Source organism: Onychostruthus taczanowskii, unplaced genomic scaffold (genome assembly GCF_017590055.1).
Source record: "Onychostruthus taczanowskii isolate IOZ18803 unplaced genomic scaffold, ASM1759005v1 scaffold58, whole genome shotgun sequence".
NCBI classification, from domain to species: domain Eukaryota; kingdom Metazoa; phylum Chordata; class Aves; order Passeriformes; family Passeridae; genus Onychostruthus; species Onychostruthus taczanowskii.
In genome coordinates this window covers 5,082,059-5,105,840 of record NW_024503457.1, presented here as the reverse complement: position 1 = coordinate 5,105,840, position 23,782 = coordinate 5,082,059, and the positions used below count along the sequence as shown (strand labels likewise).

The 23,782-nt window shown below is 39.5% G+C and overlaps 1 protein-coding gene across 1 annotated transcript; it reads left to right on the top strand.

Annotated features, from left to right (window-relative positions):
- The first annotated feature begins 3,007 nt into the window (after positions 1-3,007).
- SLC5A7 (solute carrier family 5 member 7) lies at positions 3,008-23,565 on the top strand. The gene is made up of 8 exons (XM_041418175.1): positions 3,008-3,185; positions 10,338-10,451; positions 13,866-14,021; positions 16,626-16,774; positions 18,736-18,879; positions 20,677-20,830; positions 21,995-22,212; positions 22,942-23,565. The coding sequence occupies exons 1-8, from the start codon at positions 3,008-3,010 to the stop codon at positions 23,563-23,565; spliced, it is 1,737 nt and encodes a 578-aa protein (XP_041274109.1).
- Positions 23,566-23,782: the final 217 nt, after the last annotated feature.

The window sequence follows — 23,782 nt, the reverse complement described above, 5'->3', positions numbered from 1 at the left end:
CTAAGTACAAAAGAAATTTGTTACAGTCTTCATTGAAATCAGAGTTGGGATTTAATTTCAGAAAGGATTTTTTCCATTGGTTAATATTTTTTTAGTTTGTCTTAGACAGGCTTGAGCCCTGCTTTGCATGGACATGACTGGATTTTTTGTATTAAGCTAAACAAAACCACACTAAAATGTAATTAAAACTTTGTGTGAATTTAGTTTAACATCTGTTTTAGCATCCAAGCATTTTCTATCATATTTTAATTGCTAGAATTTGGGTTTTTTTCCTCCTAACTGAGACACCTTCATTGTTTCCAAGGAGGTGTATGACTGCTACCTACTATTTATATATAAACCCTATGTATATATATAAAATACCTCTAAATACCTATTCGTGTTTCCTCCATAGCAGTATTTCTGTTTAGGTGGTGCCTTGTAGCTCACCTGTGTCTAAGGTATGTCTCAGCTGCTACTACTGGGAGGAGGTTCTTACTATGCATTCCCAAGGCAAGGATTGCACCAGTAGAATCACAGAACAACCCAAGAGTCCAGCTGACAAAAATAGTAACATTTCTAACCTTTAATTCTTTGGCCACCTTTATGTGGGTTTCTCAAGTGAGGCCAGACCTGAAAGCAGTCTTATGCACACAATCAATTTATGAGTGCACAATCATAATTTATTGCCCGTGAGGCACATAAATGGCTGAGGCTAATGTGGTGTGCTCAGCAGCTCGTGAGCAGGCAGACAAAGCTGCTCTGCTAGCCAAGCTGGCCAGGCAGTTGGCAAATATGCAGGAAAGCACCAGTCCTTGGGTCGTTCTTTGCTACTGCAAAGACTGAGCTTTTATGAATTGTCACCTTTCTCCCCTCTGACTTTACATCTTCCCATATTGCAGTTTTCCTCTTGAATCAAGGATGATTTCAGATTTTCTGCCTCAAGTTAGTTCTTTTGCCATTAGCTGTTCTGTCCTCCTGTGGGCTTTTTATTTCTACTCTTCAACTTACATGAGCCAATGGCCCATGTTAACAGCCTCTCAAGAGCTGACAGAGAATGCCACAGTTCAGCATGATCTTCCCTTTCTCAAAACCGGGGCAAGGGCATATGTGAGTTCTCTTTGCACATGTACTCTTATTCTCTGCACTTAGAAGCTCACTGTCCAGCATCATTTGGAGACAGAGAAAAAGTGCAAGCACAGGAAAGCTGATATGACCCTAGCTCTGCAGGTAGGGTTTATAAGAGGCATGGCAACAAAAAGGAGTTTTCCAAAGAACTAGCTGTCCCAGATGTGGGAAAGGCCAATGCTTGTTCAGCCAGGTTTGGAAGGGAGGTGTGGCAAAAGATGGTCCTGACCAGCCTCTCATAGACATACCTTGGCTTGGTGCTTGCCCAGTGCCCGGCCCAGGGGTGGCAAGGAAATACTGCCAGGGAGGGTAAGGGGCGCACAGAGCTCACCTTCCCTCCCCTACCTCTGCCCTCTTCCCTTTCTCCATCGCTCTTTTCACTATGTCCTTTTAGATCAGGCCTTTCTTTTCTTCCTCTTTCCCTTTGGTTCAATATGATCCTGTTCCTTCCTGTTTCCCCTCATTCCCTTTTGTCTTCTCACCTCAGTTTCACTTCCTAACCCTGCTTCCCTGCCATGACACGACAATCAGCCTCCCTTGAGTCATCCTTACTTCCCCCCAACGTCCCCTATCACTCTGACGTCTTTCCCCCTTCCTCCCCCCAGCTCTGACGGACGCGGTCCTCTCACCCCACTGAACCCTCCTCCTTTATAAAGAGATTTTCCTCTTTATTAATCCACGAGACCCCCGTCGCAGCCTCAGCACTCGGCGCACCGTCGGCACCGCGGGGCGACAACGATCCTTCCTTCGCTCCTTCCCTCCCCCCGCCAGCGGGAAAGCCCCGGGCGGGGACACAGCCCCCGGCGGCTCGGCCCCGACACCGCCCCGCGGCATGGGCGGCCGTGCCCCGCGGGCTGCGGGGCAGCGCGGCGGCGGAGCGCAGGTGGGCGGCGGGCTCCTGTCCCTGTCCCTGTCCCTGTCCCTGTCCCTGTCCCTGTCCCTGTCCCTGTCCCTGTCCCTGTCCCTGCCCGACGGCGCGGCGGGCGGGGGCGCGGGGGCGCAGGGCGGCTCGGCGGAGCGCGGAGCCCCGGGAGGTAGGGCTGCCTCGGGCGGCTGGCCCCGCCGGCCGAGCCGCGGAGCCGTCGGGAGCGCGGACGGGTGTTGCCGGCGCGGCAGTGCGGGAGCGAACGCGGAGCCGGGATGGGGAGGGGGCTCCGGGAGAGGCTGGGTACGGGGCTGCCGCTGTCTGCGTCGCTCGGGAGTTTTTCCCCGCTGTAGTTCGTGTACTTCAACATTTCTGCCTTCCGACAGCTTTTAAGCTTTCCGTTTGCTTCCCATATTTGAGACAACAGATTCATACGTTTCATGCTGGACAATTAAGTGTTGCAAAAAAGAAATCGCAGATTTTAAAGTACGGGCGATGTCACAAGGGGGACGAGACTCAGAATTCCAATACAAACACTTAAAATATATGTTTTGCTGTTGTAGCTATTACTTATATGTAGTTTAGTTCTAGTATTACTTAAGGCATTTTTTCTTCAAAATAGAGATTTCTGTAATAGTCCACACGGCCAAGATTTTCTATCTCTTGTACAACTAGTCTGTGACTGAAAAGTTCCCCAGACACTGAGGACTTGGTGATACCAATATTATTCAGTGCTCAATAACTGACTTCTAAGGATAGTTTAGCTTTCAGCCACGTCATTCATTGCCTTTTGTGTTCAGAGACTGTAACCACTGGTTGTTGCTCCACAGGCGTTTTAATTGGCGTGTGACATTCATCTCAATTACATCCGAAATTCTCATTTCTTAAATTTACTGGCATAGTCTCTTTAAAAACCATCTGAGGGGTTTTGTACACTGATTCTAAAAAGCAGGTATGCTAAAAGCAGACCTATTATTGCATTCTCTCCAGAGGTCTTAATGAAATAGCGATAAAAGAAACAGTTGGGACTTCAACATGGCTTTCCATGTGGAGGGACTGGTGGCCATAGTTGTCTTCTACCTGGCAATCCTGGCAGTAGGGATATGGGCTGCTTGGAAAACCAAGAACACCGGCAGCGAAGGAGATCGCAGCGAAGCTATTATAGTCGGTGGAAGAGACATTGGTTTGCTAGTTGGTGGATTTACAATGACAGGTATGTAAAAAAACACCTTATTGTTTCCCAGTTAGTGTATAACTTGTCAGTTTCCCTCTGAATGAATTGCAATCTGCATGTTAAGTAATGCAAAGTGGGGAAAATATGTATACTTTTTATCCAATTGTTTAATGAACAGCCAAATGTATATCTGTATAAAAACAACAAATATTTGTAAGTCTGACAGGAAGAATATATATTTAACTAGTTTTCATATATTTTCATTCCATATTCATCTGTAGATCAGATATGTTTGGGACAAAAGTATAGAATTAATATAGATTAATTAGAAAGTTTTAAAACAATTGTTATTGTTTTTAAAACCATCCAAATTTGTGTGCTATTCTTGGGTTTGTTTAATCTGAGTGCTGGGAAAAAGACTGGTGGGAAGGGGAGGGTGTACGACATAAATTAACTTTCTAAAAGAAAATTTGCATAACTCCAGACTTGTAACTGTACAGATATCAGCAAACTTATTTTGTGAAGTCTTTTAGCTTCTTTTTCAGCAAAATAATGCTTTACTCTCAATAATATTATCGGTAAGAAAAGCCTGGGTGAAGGAAGAGCTCTTCAATGATTTTGTAAACAGTGCTCTGACTCCCAGAGCCAGTCAAACCAGCCGTCTTACCTGGGTAAATAAGATAGTCACAATACTGTCCAAAATCTCAAAACTCATATTTTGGTATTGGAACAAAAATGCATTATAAGAAGAGTGAATTACCATTATATTAAGGCAAATTAATGTTTAGGCATGGGTTTGTTTTTTTTTTTTTTTTTAATTTAATCTAAATCCTATTCAGGCAAAACCCTTTCAATTCTCAAATTGAATCATCTGACTATATTTATGCATTGCTGTTTTGCCCTGTTCTGCTTTCACAATGATCTAGTAAGGAAGAGTCAGGTAAAACTTGGGCCAAAATTCTGCCTTTTTAATTTGAGATAAATTCACATTCTTTTTCAGGGGCGTTTTGCTCATTCAAAGACTGAATATTTAGATATTGAGTAAAGAATGTTTGTAAAAGTCAATAAAGTTTGAATACAGTCAGATGTTCTACTTTTTGCATTATGCTGTAATTTACTGTATCACGCATCCATCAGCTGCTGGTGCATAAGATATGACAACAGTCTGCTCATAGTAAGAGGTGGTTCAACTGCTTTCTGCTGAATGAAATGTTTTCAAGGACACCGAAACCAGAATATTTTGTAGAAATATTGGTTGCTACAAAACAATAAGCATTAAATCAGGGGAGTCGAGCTTAAAAAAAAGGCATTTCCCACAGAAGTGACTATGACTAATGGCTTTGCATATAGACAGTACAAATTCTGGTCTCCTTAATCCTGTTTTGCAGGAGTACTTTGTGTAACAGCTGAAGCACAGATGAGACCTGTACTGGGATTTCCTATATCTCAGGCATGTCCTGTAGCCACCACAATGCACACCCGCACGTGTTCATCCTGCATTGTGCAAGCTCTAGAGATGGCGCAGTGTCTCATCTTTGCAGCAGAATATCAGACTGATCCCAAAGCCTACCCAAAAGCTGAAACTCTTTTTCCCCTATACCTTCCTTAAATCTGGCAATTAAAGCTTGATATGGCAACTAACCTACCTTTCAGTTGTAGTGAACCACGCCTGGTGCATAAAGTGAGATCTGAGCACAACTCTGATGAGCCAGGGGTTCGCCCGAGTTTTGTCTCGGTGAGGGTGTTTGGGACACTCGGTTTCTAAAGTCACAACCAAACAATTATGAAAGCAAGCTGATGAAAATCAACAATAATTTTTACAGGTTGATAATTTTTACAAAATAGACACATTATTCAAGGGCATGCTTGCTTTTTAAAAAATGGTCGATGCTGATTTTGCACCTCACAACCATGACTACTCGCAATACACAACTATTCCAGCATCATCTTTATATTTTTCAGGTTTAATTGTCTAAATATAAATTAGAAAGCAAAGCCTACACTGCAACAGTAAAACAAGAATTGTTTTAAAGATCTCCAGAAAGGATAATGTTTTTATGTACATGAAGCACTTTGGATTATGAGATAAGGCCTTATTCTCTCTTTTTTGCCTGGGACAAAAACATTACAATATTCCGCAGATATTGGCCACAAAAATGGTAGAGGTTTCTAGGGTTACTTAGTGGAGAGGATGACAGCACTTAGCCTATAAATTTGAAATAAAATTCAGAAAATAAGCATCAAAGTCAAGATTCCAGAGTAATTATAGCTGGTTTTCTAAACAACATTGAAAAATCTTAAAGCACTACCTATGAATAACAGCTGTGGATATTTTTGGGTATATGCTATGATCCTGAAGAAGAAAAAGCTGTATCAACCAGCTACTGAAATGCTGAACACAAAGCCTGTTGAAGGTTGAGTGCATCTGCAAATAAGAAAACAGAAAGAGTAAAAAGGTTGGATTCTGGATGGATCACAGCAGCTTATGTTAAAATGAAATAACATTGTACCATAGTAGACACATTTAATCTGTGTATAATTTTTACATAATTATAGATAAAATGTTGCATTAAATACTAGCAATCCTTATTTTTGTGATTTTTTTTTAAGAAGCGATATCTCCAACAAAATTGAATCTAATTAGATTTTAGTGATTGAGTTTAAACCTCAAAGGAAATAGTCAAGATTACATAACTAAATGCTCACAAACATGACCCAAAAGGTAATAATCTATTGATGCAATTTTTGCATTTTAGTTGGATAGAGCTACATAACCCTTCCACATGAAAAAAAAAATATTACACAATTCTATTTTATTCTAATCCTTGGATCAGAATTTTCATTTTACAGAACTTGACAAGTTTATTAAATAATTTGAGTGCTCGGACAAGGAATTCTACCTGAAGAAGTGGCAAAAACTTTGGTTTCCTAGTATATATCACTATATATCAAGAACTCAGAGATCAACTTCTGTGTGTCTCACAGGAACTAGAAGAAAAATTGCACTTCTTACCCTCAGTATTTGTCTGATCAGTTTTTACAGTAGATGTTTTAAATAGATGTTGGTATTTGCTGCATTTTTTTGTTCTTCAGACGGCAGGCAAAGAGAAGATTAAAATAGATTACCACATGGGTGTTTCCATACAGTATTAGATATTGTATTCCTTTTGGCTGATGTAGGTAAAAACAAAAAGAATTTCACCAAAAATAATGGTATTAAACTAACTTTGAATTGTGGCTTAGCAAATGATGATCAGAAAATTAATATCTAAGGTTGAAATCCCATCCTATCTTATCCCTTTATTTAGTTTCTAATGTATTTACCTGTGTCAGTGTACGTGCTGACTATCCATTCACCCCCTCAGAAAAAGACATATAACACCTTCCTAGAGCTCTGTGGTCCTTGACAGGTGTTCCAGAACAGTCGTGTGCACAGAAAAATTGATTAGCAGCAATTTTTCAAAGGCCAATCCAGAAATCAAGAAATAAAATTAAAAATAAAGGCTAAATCCTTAATGCCACCTTACACAGCAGTATCTGTCTGCAGGATAGACAGTGGAGGGTAATGACCCCTACAACATCACACAGAAGGGAATTGACTTGATCTCTTCCAGAAGAAATAAGGGAGCTAGGCATGGCATCCAAGTGCCCCTTGGGGAATAGCTGACACCTCTGTAGCAACTGTTGGCAAGTCAATGCTGGAGCTGGAAGCCTCTTTCACCACAGCTGCAGCAATGTTGGACATCTGTCCTTGACTATAGGATATTCCCACCTGTAGCCAAGTATGTAATTAATGTAGAATTCATACTTAGGCATTTTCTGGGGAAAGAGACAAATAAGCTTCCCTTTGCAAATATTTACTTTTTGATATTGGATACAGGTGCTTATTCCATAAGTTTATGCTGCTTGAGACACAATAGGCAGCACACATCCCAGGTAGTCATGGATTTTTCCATAGAGTGGTGACCTTCAGGGGTCCATATTGGGACCAGTGCTGTTCAACAGCTTTGTCAGGGCCATGGACAGTGGGACTGAGGGCACTCTCAAGCAAGGTTCCAGATGATGCCAAGATGAGTGCTGTGATTGATACTCTAGAGGGAAGGAATCCCGTACAAATGTACCTGGCCCAGTGATAGAGACCAAGTGTAAGATCCTCCATCTGGATCTGGGCAAACCCAAACATGGGTACAGGATGTGTGATGAGTGGATTAAGAACAGCACTGTAGAGAAAAACTTAGAATCACAGAATGGTGGAATCGTCAGGATTGGAAGAGGCCTTGAAAGTCATCGAGTCCAACTGTCAAGCCAGCACTACCACTGTAGCCCCTAAACCACTAAACCACATCACCCAGTGCAAGATCCAGACACCTTGTAAACCCCTCCAGGGATGGTAACTCCACCACCCTCCTGAGAAAGATATTCCAATGACTGACCACCCTAACAGTCAAAACTGTTTTTCTAACATCTAATCTGAATCTCAGCTTAAGACCATTTTCTCTTGTGCTTTTACTGTAGGCATGGTAGAAGAGACTGGCCGCACACCAGTACATCCTCCTGTCAGGCAGTTGTAGAGAGTGATGGGGTCCTACTCTTCTCAGGACTAAACATACCCACCTGCCTCAGTTGTTCCTCATCAGACATCTTTTCTAGACCTTTCACGAGCCTTGTCACCCTTTGCTGGACACACTTCTGCATCAATGTCCTTTTTAAAGTGAGGTGCCCAGAAGTGGGCACAGTACTAGAGGTGCCAAGGCCAAGGGGATGATGTCTTTCCCGGTCCTGCTGGCTGCTCTATTGCAGATGCAGGCCAGGCTGCAATTTGCCTTCTTGGCCACCTGGGCACGTTTGCTCGTGTTCAGCTGCTGCTGATCAGCACCCCCAGGTCCTTTTGTGCTGGACTGTTTTCCAGACAATCTCCCCAGTCTCTAGCACTGTCTGGGGCTGTTGTGACCAAAGCCTAAGACTCAGCACTTGGTCTTGTTGAACCTCATGCGGTTGGCCTCAGCTCGTCTCTCCAGCCTGTCCATATCTTACACTCCTGCAGATCAACACTCTGACCCATCTTCATGCTATCTGCAAATTTGCTAATTGTGGACTTAATCCCCTCATCCATATAATCAGTACAAATATTAAATAGGACTGGGCCCAGCACTGATCTCTGGGACAGGTGAGAGAGTTGGGGTTGTTTAGCCTGGACAGGAGAAAGATCTGTGCAGACCTGATAGCAGCATTACAGTACCTAAAGGGGGCTTATAGAAAAGGTGGGGATCAGGGCATGTAGTGATAGGATGAGATGTAGAGGTAGGTAATTGAAGGGTAGATTTAGATTATATGTTCAGAAGAAATTCTTTATTGTGAGGATGGTGACACACTGGAACAGGTTGCTCAGAGATGTTGTGGTTCCCCATCCCTAGAAGTGTTTAAGGAGAGGTTTCACAGGGCTTTGCGCAACCTGGTCTAGTGGGTGGCATCTCTGCCCATCACAGAGGGATTCAAAATAGAAGATTTTTAATGTCCCTTTCAATCCAAACAATTCCATAATTCTAGAACTCTGGTAAACAAAGTATCATACTCCCCTCTATCTTAATTCACACTGTAAAGAGTCACAAAATCCCAAATGTTTGACAACTTTTTATGCAGATTATGTATCCTTGCTCTTCTTGTTAAGAATCAGCCTTAACCCATCTTCCCCATGTGGCCCCATATGGGCATCACTCACCCCTTATCTCTGCAGTACACAATAGCTCTTGATAACCAAAAGTCTACTCGTAACAGGTCTCCTTGGGTCACTTCTTTTGTTGCAGCCTTTCTGTGCATGCACACCCCTCATAAAAGTCCATTATACCATTTCCAACAACAGAATGGTTCATTCCTGTGCTTCACATTGCTGAAAGGGGGACAATTGTAATTCTCTGGATGCTGGAGATCTTTGATTCTAAAGCTATAGTGAAATTCAGCAAAATACCCTCTAGTAGTACTTGAGAGATATCACAGTCAAGCGGAAAAGAGTAGTTATTTAGCTCTTAATGAAATTTCTTAAAGAATTTTATTAAATTTTCTTAATTTGTTTTTCTCTCCAATTGTTTGTCTTAAACACAAAATCAGGTTTGCCTGTACGATGGTGGATGATGGAAAAATTCTGAAGAATGTTTAAGAAAAATACATTTTGAGCTATTGTGACTTTTTACACAGAAACCCTAACTACTCTTACATGAAAAGTAAAGGCTTCTGACACAAACCAAAACATCATTACAAAAATCTAGGACTCGTAATGGTCTGTCTGCCCTTGTTCAAACTGCAAACTTGGATTTCTAAAACTTGCTCATTATACATCAGAGATAATAAAAAAAAAATTGCATGGAATCTGCAAACAGGAAGAGATGAACTTTATTACTTGATTTGTTATGAAATATTTTTGCAGATGTAATCACAACACATTTCTGTGTTGGAGTTTTTCTCTCATATATACTGCTGATCCCAAATTCTCAAATGTAGAAACTTCCTTAAAGGCAGAGAATCAACTCATTAAGTGTCAGCGGTCGGTATATTAAAAATACTGCTTTTTGGAGAGAGATAAAATCAGAAATATTGGAGATAGCACATATCCTTTATTGAATATGGCTCAAGGAAGAATAAAATAAATGAATTAAAGTTTAGAACTTACATGGTGACAAAAAAAAAAAGCACCACAACTCTATATAGAAATATTTTGAGAACACAGAGTTTATTACTATGCTTCATGTAACAACAAAAATTTAACAAGGTTTAAAAGGCTTTTTTTTTGTTCATGAAGGTCCTGGTAAATAATGTGATCATTAAACTTTTGCCTGTTTTAAATGTTCTTCTTCAGACTCCCCCTTATACCTCTCCCTTATTTGTACTAACACAAACAAAATAGTAATAATGGTAAATAAGTAGTGGGGGATTCAACCCTCACATCTTCACTGGCTTTATAGAGACTTAGACACTTTGATGATTGCCTTAATCCATTTGACTTCTCTTTTCATATGCTTAGGCTGTAAATTCAAATTAGGGTTGCCTTTAATAAAAGGATGCCATGCCTGGCACTTGTATTGTTCATATAATAAAAAATAACCACGTCATACATAATCATGATTTTATTATACAGTGTGTGAGTGAGCTTTTCTTTCTTTGTGGACATTAAAGACTTTTCCATCTCTTCCTTTTCAGCCACATGGGTTGGAGGAGGTTACATCAATGGAACAGCAGAAGCTGTGTATGTCCCAGACTATGGTTTAGCTTGGGCTCAGGCCCCTATTGGATATTCCCTTAGCCTGATTTTAGGTAAGCAAATACTAAAACTAGTAGTCCCTCATTTTAAAGAGTTCTGATGTTGGGTTCATTCTTTGAAATAAAAAACTAGGGTCTGATAAAAGGTTGCTGAGGTAAACTGAATCCCTTCTTCTGGTACATTTGGCTGTTGAAAAAAACGAAACAAAACAAAAAAAATCTCTATAAATAGTTTGATATCTCAAGTCTCCTAAATTGCTTGCCAAGACCTATTTGATTATTACAACCATATTCTTTGGGGGTAAGGCATTGTGTTTAAATTGTCGACACCAAGTTTTATATATTCCAGTTTTATTTAATTGCCTATATGATCTGGAACATGATCCAGGTGCCCAGGTATCATTACACCTATAAATCTTGGAATTAGACAAATATGTTTTTGGGTTAGGAAAGTGTTTCTATTTTATAGATCTTCACCAAGAATCTAGGTAACTTTTTTGATTTTGTGTAGGAAGTATGTAGCACATATTTCCTCAGATTGGAAACTGTTTCCTTAAAACTGAAACATGCAACCTTTTAAATGCACAAAACTCTAAATCACATGTCAGAATGCAAATGTGGAATCCTGATATATGCAGGGTCAGAGTGCAAAATACAGACAGCATTAAAAGTTTTAATGCTGCGATAATGATGCAACTGTTTAAAAAGCATGTCATTTCAGAAAAAAGATACTTCATTTTTCATATTTCCTTAACCTGATATACTCACCTGAATCCCTTCTTCTGGTACATTTGGCTGTTGAAAAAAACGAAACAAAACAAAAAAAATCTCTATAAATAGTTTGATATCTCAAGTCTCCTAAATTGCTTGCCAAGACCTATTTGATTATTACAACCATATTCTTTGGGGGTAAGGCATTGTGTTTAAATTGTCGACACCAAGTTTTATATATTCCAGTTTTATTTAATTGCCTATATGATCTGGAACATGATCCAGGTGCCCAGGTATCATTACACCTATAAATCTTGGAATTAGACAAATATGTTTTTGGGTTAGGAAAGTGTTTCTATTTTATAGATCTTCACCAAGAATCTAGGTAACTTTTTTGATTTTGTGTAGGAAGTATGTAGCACATATTTCCTCAGATTGGAAACTGTTTCCTTAAAACTGAAACATGCAACCTTTTAAATGCACAAAACTCTAAATCACATGTCAGAATGCAAATGTGGAATCCTGATATATGCAGGGTCAGAGTGCAAAATACAGACAGCATTAAAAGTTTTAATGCTGCGATAATGATGCAACTGTTTAAAAAGCATGTCATTTCAGAAAAAAGATACTTCATTTTTCATATTTCCTTAACCTGATATACTCACCTTTCTGATATTACTTGACCTCTCAGTCTATTCTGAGTCCTGAGTTTTCCGGGTCCTCCTACCTAATCTGTCCCTTTGTTTCCTTTGGTTGCTTATCCAGATCCTCTTTCACATTTTATTTCTTCCTCTTTCTTTTTTCCTCTTGAAAATGCTTTCCAATGGCTTGTCCTAGTTATCCTCACTTTCCAGGCAGAAACATCCCCCACTGTAGGTGATCCTCCCTGGCAGTGGTTGCCACCCCTGAGAGCAGCTCAGTGTGCTGTGAGGAAAGCAGTGCCTGTGGATGTCTGCCTGGGGAAGAGCTGGTGTCATCAGGAGGTCACGAGGGTCACGATCCATCGGTGCCATTAACCGGCTGTTAGGATTGGAGCCACAAGCATCCTCCTGGCTCGCAGCCTCTGCAGAATTGACACAAATTAACAATAGTCCAGAAGGGTTAGCCTCTCTGCTTGTTTCCAGCTGTCTAGATATACCAACTTGTTTTCCTGAAAATGATAATGGCCACTGCAGAGAAAAGCAGTCCGTATGTGTAACCATACTTCTCTCTGCGGAGCACAGAGAGAAAGAATTTCTCTAGGCATGATCTGTACATGAAGGTTTGAGGGGAGGAATTCCTTATCCTTCTTTAAAAAAATACATCATCAAAATTATAAATACAAGGCTGGGAGAATACTTCCTGCTTCAGACAGGAAGTATTTAAGATTGATGTAATTGTTTGTTCTCCATACAATTTTATTTTCCTTACTTTTTTTCAAGCAATTTATTTTAAAAAGTTAGAACACCTTCTATTTCCTTTGACAGGTGTTTGAACATCCTAATAGGTTATGGTTTTTTCTTCTTCAGTTGTCTTTTGCAATGTTGGCATAACAAGTAGAATAGGAGAAGGATCCATTACCAAACCAAAAATCACAAAAAAAAAAAAAAAAAAAAAACCAAAAAAACCCCCAAAAAAAAAAAAAAAAAAAAAAAAAAGCAAAAAAAAAAAAAAAAGCTGAAGGGTTTCTGCAATCACATAAGCACTATAAATTGGGATGGCAGTGTGTGACCCAGTACCTTCTGTTCAGGGAACTTGATGAAACTAAGAAATATGAGTTATAAAAAGGCAATACATAGAAATCTGGAAAATCTTCTGCACAATACAATGAATAAATGACATATCTTGTCATGAGGAACCCAACTAAGCTTGCCAAATGCCATACAGTTTATCTTATTGGGAACTGACAGGGTTTCCAGTTCGTTATTATATCTTATACAGCAGTTTTACTGTGGTAGAAGTCTGCTTGGTTGTAGTCATGTGCAGATCTCAACTACACAGATTTCCATACAAGGGCTCTTTCAGCTTTCCTTAGATAGGTCCTGTTTTTTTCCCCAAGACAGAAAGAATTTGAGGAGGGGAGGCCTTTGCACATTTATGTACATATCCAGCCCATATACCAGCCAGACAGAGCAGAATAGTGATATATCAAAATTCCTGAACATACGTAAGTGAAATAACTGCATGAGAAATATTCATGGAATCTGACACCAGCAGAACTCAAAAACCTCTGACCTATCCTGCAGGTATAGTAAGATTGTTTCCAACATATATAATAAATCTGAATTGTCCTGAAAGGATCAGATTTGCTGTGTGTCCACTAAAACACATGTGAAATTCTATTTCCGATTCTGGAATCTCAGACGGTTTTATTTTTAGAGTAGGACTTTGTGAACTTTCATGCTGGATTCTGGTCTAAGAATCAACAGGATTAGGTAGAAAAGCCATTCTCTTAGGCTAATCCAAAATTAGACGAAACTCTGACAGCAATCCATAATGGGAGATTACATAAACCGAGCCAGAAAAAATAAGAAAAAGCCTTTTTTCAAATCATTAGACTATAGATACTAATGGAGTGCATGTGTTGAAGTAATTCTGTAGACATACGTAAGAGTTTCCAGAGGATATTTTAACTGTAAGCCTTACTTGCAAACAAACAAACAAACAAATAGTATTGGTGACATTTTTGTACCCTTAGCTGACAATTAATATTTTATCCCTTAATGGTAGTGCATTTCAGAACTGCAGCTGGTGTCTTATGTGGCTTTTTCTTTGTAGGTGGCCTTTTTTTTGCAAAACCCATGCGATCCAAAGGCTATGTGACAATGCTGGATCCCTTTCAGCAGCTTTATGGAAAAAGGATGGGAGGACTATTGTTTATTCCAGCTTTAATGGGAGAAATGTTTTGGGCTGCTGCCATCTTCTCTGCCTTAGGTAAGGAATAAGCAGTATAAATATTACGTTATTACAGGTAGAAATTATCAAGAATGTCAGAAATGTATTAAAATTCTGGCTCCAAATGGTAAATATTTAAGCCAAGTGATTCAGACTGTGACATTTCTCAGACCCATGCTAACTAGCAAATAAATGCTACCCCTTTATTATTTTGATAAGGAAAATACATGCAAAGTATCTATTCAATTTCACATACCTTTAAGTTGTCCCTCTTCAAAGAACATGAAAGTATTTTGGAGCAAATTTCTGTTCATAGTGAGGGTGACATAAGTGATTGCAAGTGCCCCTTTTGTGTCAAATCCGACCCAGCTTTTCTTTTACATCTCTAGGATGAGAGAAGCCAGTCAAAATTTCCCTTAATGATATGTAACAGCATTTCCAATGCATCTAAAGAAAATAATCCTTTGCATATAGAAGATTTACATATAGAGATCATTCCATAACACAAATAATAGAAGTAAACCAGACACTGATGAATAAATTGAAGAAGTCTTCAATTCTAAATGGCTTTCTTCTTGACAAAATGAAGAAAATACTCAAGAAAGGATTTGGAGAATTAGTGAAACTATGACTCAATAGAAAATCACTCAACTACTCATCCACTCCTGAAAAAAATCAGCTTCCAGGGTTTTTAATTATATTTCAGGCCTGAATTTAGCAACCCCTTTAAGAATAGAGAAAGCCCTTGAGTTGAAGCACCAGTAATTGACTTTTACCAACTAATCATACTAATAATGCACATGCATGTGGTAATGCCTTCTAGCATAAGCTATTTTAACAAAAATAAACTTTGAAGGTACTCTCCGACTGCGCTCTGATGAACTGCAAAGCAATGGGGAGCTTGTTTACCACAATTTCGTCATGAAATTCTTAAAAGGTTAAGAAAAAACTGCATGCTGAGGTGATAGGAGTTGAATAACTTGAAGAACACTCAGAGTATTTGCAATATTTTTGATTGAGAACAAGTCATTCTCTTTTTATTTTAACACAAGTAGTGTGACTACCTTTCTAGATTTATATAACAGCCATCAGTTAAAGACTGTCAATGATTATAAAGGTCATTGGAGATTTTCATTTTAACTATTCTGCGAGTAATCTAACTCCTTTTTCACACCTATCCTCACTGATGAATGTTTAATCCCAGTATTCTTCACTACTTGCTCTTCATCAATACTCCTTGCTTGGCATTGTTGTGGATGGGAAACACTGATCTTTAAGCTGTGGAAGAGGTCTGAGATTGTAATTCTTGAGCACATTAACTTTGAAGGCTCATTGTGCAGCAAAAGCCACATCTGTCAGCTCCCAGAAGTGCTTATATATCACACATCATGTTGTCTTCTAAGGGCAAAACTCTTTCAAATACGTGCTCCAGAACATCCATCTACAATAACTGCAAGCACTAAAAGTAGTTGCAAGATGTTTCATTGAAATCATCCTAGTTAGAAGGAAAGGAATTTTTTTCAACATGGTCTTAAAACATTGCCATGGCTTGAAATAGCTGATACATCTAAGGGAGATGTATAACCATCCTGATAGGTGCCAGAGGGGCAGTGCAGGAGGACACAAGCTTTTCAGGAGGTTTCTTGAGTGCACTGGCAGCAACTTCTTGACACAAATGGTCAGAGAGCTGTTGTAGGGAGGTGTTCTGTTGAGCCTGTTACTTAGACCCAGGGAAGAACAAGTCAAGTATAAAGTATAAAGGTCAAAGGCAGATTTGGCTGCAATATTCATGAGATGGGGGAGCTCATGGTCCTGAGCAGGGGGAACAAGGCAAATATCACAACTGCAACCATAGACTTCAGAAGAATAGATCTGGGCCTCTCCAACATTCTGCTGGGAAGAATCCCATGGGAGACTGTCCTGGAGTCCAGCAGAACTGGTTGATATTCAGGGATCACCTCCTCCATGTTCAAGAACATTTCATCCTAACAAAAGGGAAAATGTGGACTGCTGTTGAATGGGATGGGCCACCTGGTGGTAAAAGATGTGTAAAAGGCTGATGTATTCAGTGCTTTTTCTGCTTAATTATTTGCTGGCAAGATCAGTTTTTAGGAATCCCAGGACCCTGAGAAGCCTGGGAAAGTCCAGTGCAAGGAAGACTTGCTGGAAGAGAACCAAGCGAGGAAACTTTAAAATACACTGGACAGACACAGTTTCATGGGTCCTCAGGGGATGCATCCTGCAAGTGCTGTGGCAGCTGGCTGGTAGCATTGCAGGAACACTTGCAGTATCCTTCTGAAGACTGTGGCAATCAGAGATGGGCATATCTGTTTTTCCCAGACAGAGCAAGAGAGTGTAGTCCTTACAGACTTTGAGCAACGTAAGGAAGTGCTGTTGGGACACTTCTCCATTTCCTAAGAACCTGCAAAATGACAGATGCTAAACTTAGACCAACAGGAGCACCTCTTTTCCCATTCCCTTCAAAGGTGCAGAAAGGGTGTGCAGAATACAGAGGGGGGAATTATTACTGCTGTTACTAAGTGTCAGACCAGAACCAATATATGCAACTTAACAAAGGTAGGGTTCTCATCAGACATGCTGTGATACACACACTAACACACAGTGCTTTGGTTTTCCCCTCAGGTGCAACTATAAGTGTGATCATTGACATTAATGTCAATATTTCAGTAATTATTTCTGCCCTGATTGCCACTATGTATACACTTGTGGGTGGGGTTTATTCTGTGGCCTACACCGACGTAGTTCAGCTCTTCTGCATCTTCCTGGGACTGGTAAGTTTGGCTTTTTTTGCCCTATTTTGTCAGGGATTTTGTTCTGAGCAGCTGGAAGGGCCAAGTGTGCCATGGGGTGCACCAGGCATAGCATTGCTAACCGGTCAGACTCACAGAGTACTGACTTTAAAAGAGTCTGCATTTGCATCAATGTACAGCCTGTACTTTGGAAATAGTGCTGTCAAAGAGGTCTGATTCTTTGGCTTTTTTCCAGCCAGTCTGGCAGTCCAACCACTCTTAAAATTTTCCTCTTGAGTATACATTTAACTCAGAATAGGACTGGTGCTGACTCCTTTCCTGTCTGTCTATAGGACTGTGACTCGGGCTCTGGAAGGAGGCGTCAGACATAGGAAGCTGTTGGTAGAGAAATTCTGTCACTGGACCTGCAGAATTGATACTCTACTGCTTCTCTTTTCTGTGGTTGTCACTTACACAGCTTAGTTAACCTCCTGTTAACTTAGTTACCCTTCTTGGTTTTTCCCTCATTTCCCTTCACCACCCTTGGAGACCATAATATAGGAAGTCTCACCAGATGTCTTGGCTGTTTTAGTGTGGAAGTGTGAATATCCCTCATCAGCTATCAGTGATGTGCTAGTGGGTAGCCTTTTATATTCTGCTGTTCTTTAAGCCCCATATTGAAAAACATCAGTGTGACACTGATCACAAGGGTACAATCAAAGAAGCTGCTGGCTTTATTTGCCAGTGCCAGTACTAGACAGTCACAGGTGTGCATAGAACTGTGACAGGCTAAAATAAATATGTGGCTCAAGATGAAGGAATCAAAGCACACCTTGGAGGCCTGGTTCTCTTTCTCTGCTTTCAGCAGAGTTCTTGTGCAGCTCTAGGGAAATTGCTTCAGCCAGTGCTTACACAGGTGGTCACTAACCAGCTCTCTGTGTGTGCTTACTCTGTGGCATCTTACTGTGAGGACTATGGCCTTTAAGTGATTTAATGGAAATGGTGCTAAATAGCTTGAAAAAGCAAATCCAAATTCCAGCTGGCCACCTCAAATGAAAAGCTGTTCCAGACTTTCTTCCCTCATATCTTTGTTCTTCATCTGGACAGTGAGGAAAATATTGTCTCTTTCCCTAACATAAATGTTAATATTTGTGAAACATTAAGTTTCTACAGATGGCATGCATTACAGAAATTCCCAAAACTGAAGATAAATCAAAGTACAGAAATTGTCTTCCAGTGTGATCCACTCACAAACCACTAGAGAGCCTGATCCTGCAGGAATAACATAAAATCAGCACTAATCTGACTGGGGGGGGGAGGGTGATGGGAAGCAAATGAAGGTTGCACAGAAGTTTTCTAAATTATTAGATCTATAGCTTTATAGTGTTTTGTTTAATTCATATTGGGCTGTTTATGTAATTTCCCATTTGAAATAAACAGCAATAATGTAATGCTGAAAAACCCATATTCATGAACTCAAGAGTGTCATCAGTGAGGCTGAGGAGTCAGTATCTAAATAGTCATGCTCTAGGGAGGCAGGTTTAGATCAGATGGGACGCTCTCACAGTAGATGTCACAATAGAGGAGAGCACAGATTCAGTTATCCCAGCTTCTCCTCCAGACTCTGGACCAGTTTTTACTCCCACTGTCACAGAGCTTTGCTGCTCCTTCCTCTAAAGTCTGGTGGTCCAGGAAAGAGTGTCAACAATGTATGAGGAGATTAGGTAAAATAGAACAAAGTTGTATAAAAGTGTGTCTTTGCTTCTGCTTTTGCAGTTTACATTTATTAATTCTTTGCTCATGCTCTCGAGGACACATGTGAGCTATCCACTACCAAGCCCTCTGCACAGAATCTGACTTTTTGCAAATCATCTTCATAATTTGGTATTCAATCTTGTTCAAACAAGCAAGAATAAGAAAACTAGATGAGTGTTAATATTAGAATTTCACAAATTTAGAATATCTTCTTGAGACCTGAGCACATTTTTTCTCTTTGGTTCCAGTGGATCAGTGTCCCCTTTGCCATGTCCCATCCTGCAGTAACAGACATTGGGCTCACGGCTGTGCACCACGTGTACCAAGCACCTTGGCTTGGATCTATCAACTCACTTGACCTTTACACATGGTTGGACAATTTCTTTTTACTGGTAAGTGGCGATTTGTATGAAGGAGTGAAGCATTTAAGCACTTACACCATATTACTGTGACAGCTGAAAATGATGGAGTCTAGTTAAGAGTTTCTATCACACTGAAAACTTTTACCCTCTTGACTCCTGCTTGATAATTCTGCACATTTGAATGATTTCAGTGACATATCAGCCAGCATTGCCAGGAATGCAATTTAAATATCATCAGGCTGAAAGAGCTGACATGTTAAAATTAAATAAAAGTGTGCAGCTAATGCTTAACTGATGTAATTGTTGGCAGAGGAATTCATATATTGCAGAAGGCAATAAATACATTATACAAATGATTAAATATGCCTTAGGTATAGGGGAAGAAAACGCTGTGCAGAGATGGATGGCAGGATGGATAAATTCATACATGCACATAAGCCAGAATGAACCAAGGTCTTTCATTATATTTATATTACACATGGGAACAGTGGTTATTAAGTACTTTCCATTAGAGGATCTAGAAACACATGCTAACATTTTCCATTCTCAGTGTCCCTGTGCAAATTTACACTTGGTTTATTATCATGTTTTATTTTGGGATTGCATTTTCTGACTTTTTTTCAAATCCTCACAGCCAAAAATCTTCAGGTTTTTTTTATAATTGGTATATTAAAACATGTTCTTTTATTCAGCATTCTCTCAGAGACCTAAAGTATGACATTAGATCAAGTGGCTGTATTCTCTCCTGTAAGCCTGAAGGTTTCATTTCTGCTGTTGACCAAAGGAAAGTTTGGATATTGCCAAATTATGACACACTTTTTTTTCATCTTGTCTGTTTCATTAAAGCTCAAGAAATTTACACATTCTTGGAAATCTCTGATAAAGGAACATTATTACCAAGGCGGCAAAGAAAAACAGTCATAAATAACAAGTCAAAACCAGACTTGTCTGTGAAACATTAATTTTGTCCCTGTGTGTGCATGAAGCTATATGAAACACCTGCATACACACTTTCTAGTCCAAATGCCTCCTGCCTCATTTAGTGTATAGAACGAGGTTATGAAATTTGCTTGGCTTTTTTTCCATGCTGTTTAGAGACTTGGTTACTTAGTGGAGACTGTTCAAATCCTGCTCTCAAGACAGAATTGTTAGCACTTGAGTTTTCAATCTTTGGTAATACTCTTTTATGTCATATTTTGCAGAAATAATTTTAAGTCCGAGCAGGATCATATCCAAATAAAAGAGAAGGGTTTTCACCAAAAATCAAAACATTTTCTTTTTATGCCTGTCTTCTACTACTTTCTATTGGTATTGTATTTTCTTAAGGCAGTGGAAGAATAATTTTTCAGATTCCTGAGTTCAATGTATACAGAATGTCTCACCTTCTTTAAAAGACTTCACACATTTACAAAGGAAGATAAAATCTTGCTCTGTTATCATGTCAGTCTAATCTCATTTTAGAGGAAGAGGAGTATTGGAGGGCAAATTCTTCAAATATGAAATATGAAAATATTTATTTCCATAAAGTTGTATCAAGTCAAAAAACTTGGGGATTACAGAGACTATGAAAGTGCAAAGTGTTGATGTTAATTTTATTTAAAAAAAAACTTGTCTAAAAGAGTGGGATTTAAGTGGACTTACACAGGTTTGACATTGCTTGTGGTAATGAAAGTTGCAGTTATTACTGGCTGGCTGATATTCAATAAATAAATTTAAAAGTAGCAATATGGCTTTCAGCATTCAAGTGATCCTTGTGCATGTTCTCTATATGGTGATAGTAAAACAATTCAGCTACACCCCAGTCACAGCATGCTGTTGTGTTTGCAGACATTAGGAGGAATTCCATGGCAGGCGTATTTCCAGAGAGTTCTTTCCTCATCTTCTGCCACATACGCTCAAGTTCTGTCATTCCTGGCTGCTTTTGGCTGTCTTGTGATGGCTATTCCTGCAGTACTGATTGGTGCAATTGGAGCATCTACAGGTAAATGATTAAAAATCAGTAGTACAATAAATGTAAAATGAATAGTGCAACAAGTGTGTGAAAATAAATCTTGTGTTAGATATAGGTGACATACAGGTTAGATAACCAGGTGGCATCATTTTCAACTCATGTCTGCTTCAACAGAAAACTACACAGAAAAATAATGTTACAGAATATTTCTCCCAAAGGAAATTGCTCCTACCAGAGTAGATGAAATTAAATAATTTTGTACATTCTAGATATCTACAGACACAATACTTCTATTCAATGTTTGTGTTAGATTCTGGTGCTTTTATTTAGTTGTTACAGTGATAATGGGGAATGGCTGAGGCAGCTGTGGTTATTTAGCCTGGAGAAAAAAAGACTGAGGGAAGACAGTTTGCTCTCTACAACTACCTGAAAGGAGGCTGTAGCAAGGTACATCTCCCACATAACAAGGAACAGGACAAGAAAATGGCCTCAAGTTGCAGCAGGGAAGGTTTAGAATGGATATTAGGAAAACTGTGTTCACCAAAAGGTTTGTCAAGCGCTGGAACAGGCTGCCCAGGGAAACGCTGGATTCTCCATCCTTGGAGCTATTTAAAATATGTGTAGATGTGGCTCTTAGGGATGTGGTTTATGGATGGGTTTGGCGGTGCTGGGCTAATGGTTCAACTCAATGATCATAAAGGTGTTTTCCAACCTAAATGATTCTTTGATTTATCAGAAATTTCTTACCTTGACCAATATATCCTTGCCAAGGTTTTTTTTTTTTTTTTTGTCATAGTGAGAGTGATCCCCGTCACAGTGACTGTGTAGCTAAACTACTAAAAATAATCTGTTAAAAATGTTTACATTGCTTTGAGCTCTGTAATCCAAAAGAGTAGTTAAACACAGCAGAAAAAAAAACATGAATCCCAGGTTTATTATATTGAATAAAACTACATTTATGTGCAATTTAAAGTTTATTTTAGAGACAAGAAAAAATGCTGAGCAGAATTAAATCTGCCTAACAGAAACTAGTGTGACACTGCTTCTCTGAAATGCCATCGGTCTGGCCCTGGTATCAGTTTGTTCATTGAATGTGCATGAAAATATGGTAATATGAATAGCTTGCCACACATGAAGTGAAGAGGTGCTGTGGCTGCTAATGTTACTGATAACATACTGGTGTCCATATTGCAGCTTGGAACCAGACTGAATACGGTGTCCCTGACCCCAAGAGCAAAAAAGAAGCAGATATGATTTTACCCATCGTGCTGCAGTACCTTTGCCCGGTCTACATCTCGTTCTTTGGCCTCGGTGCCGTATCTGCTGCTGTGATGTCCTCAGCTGACTCCTCAATTTTATCAGCAAGTTCTATGTTTGCTCGGAACATTTACCAGCTTGCCTTCCGGCAAAATGTGAGACAATGTTTTTGGTTTTACTTTTAGAGAAAATTTTAGGTGAGACCTTCTCTAGGTGATACATAGACATAATGTCGTAATGAAACACCTCTTTCATGTTCCTGCCTGTAAGTAGAAAAATAATTTAATTGCTAACAGTATGTCGAACAAACTGAAAATCATAAAAATAATTATGGTTGTGACTGATGACAAAAGTGAAAAAGCTGGCTCGCGGAGGGCAGCTGTCAAGAGTTCTCATGGAACTGCAATTTATCCAAACAGCTAATTAGTGTAGCTACAAGTGTAAGTTCCACTTTAATTCTTCACAAAATGAGACCTTTTTCTAATCTTTCAATTGGGAAATCATTTGGCAACAGAATGGTCTAATGAGTTGGAGTTTTTCTTAGGAAACAGAGAAGAAATTCTGATGCTGACAGGTTTTTTCTAATTGAGCCACATTGTGATTCTATTTAAAAGTTATTTCTAACACTGCTGATTTTTCTCTTTGACTCATCATCAAGGTTTTTGCTATGTTCAAAGAGTAATGGTTTTGGGACTGGCAACCATAGCCTCTAGGGTTTTTTCTTGGAGCTTGAGATTGAGTTAGAGATATTAGTTTGTAATTATTATTGAATTAATCATGCAAAGCTTTCTTTTACAATTCAGTATTTTATATTGACTGTATATAAGTGTAGCTATACATGTATAGACATTAAAAAACCACCTAACACTGCCCTTTTTTTGCAGGCTTCAGACAGGGAAATTGTGTGGGTCATAAGAATCACTGTTCTTCTGTTTGGAGCATCAGCAACAGCAATGGCACTGCTGGCTTCATCAGTGTACGGCCTCTGGTACCTCAGCTCTGACCTCATTTATATCATCATATTCCCCCAGCTCCTGTGTGTGCTATTTATTAAAGGAACCAACACCTACGGTGCCATTGCAGGATACCTGTTTGGCCTTGTCCTCAGAATAACCGGAGGAGAACCGTACCTCTACCTTCAGCCCTTGATCTTCTACCCTGGCTGGTATCAAGATGATAACAACCTCTATATCCAGCGATTCCCATTTAAAACACTTGCTATGCTCACCTCCTTCTTTACTAATGTCATAGTCTCCTACTTAGCCAAATACTTATTTGAAAGTGGGACTTTGCCACCAAAGCTGGACTTTCTTGATGCTGTTGTTGCCAGATACAGTAGAGAACACATGGACAAAGCAACTCTTGTAAAAAGTGACAATATTGTATTAAATGAACTTGCACCTGTGAATCCTCGACACAGTCTAACTTTGAGCTCAACTTTCACAAACAAGGAAGCCTTCAACTACGTTGATTCAAGTCCAGAACTGTCCAACGCTGAAGATAATTAAAAAATCTTGTAGCCACAGGCAAAACAATGAGAAGCAGGATATTATACAAAGAACAGTAAGAAGCATTTTATCAGAAGAAAAGCAAGAATTGGGAATAAAATGCCGCTGCACATTCTTTAAGTTGTTTCTATGAGCAGGAGCATCCCATGGGAGGAACTCTTTTCTGCTGTTATCTAATATGTTGGATTAGATATCACAGAGTGTTTACTAAAGTATG

What these genes read in the sequence shown, in the direction of transcription:
- SLC5A7 (XM_041418175.1), top strand. Translation starts at nt 3,008, where the DNA reads ATGGCTTTCCATGTGGAGGGACTGGTGGCCATAGTTGTCTTCTACCTG. An exon ending in TGCAATTGGAGCATCTACAG is followed by an intron (nt 20,831 to 21,994) that starts GTAAATGATTAA and finishes TCCATATTGCAG; the next exon opens with CTTGGAACCAGACTGAATAC. An exon ending in AGCTTGCCTTCCGGCAAAAT is followed by an intron (nt 22,213 to 22,941) that starts GTGAGACAATGT and finishes CTTTTTTTGCAG; the next exon opens with GCTTCAGACAGGGAAATTGT.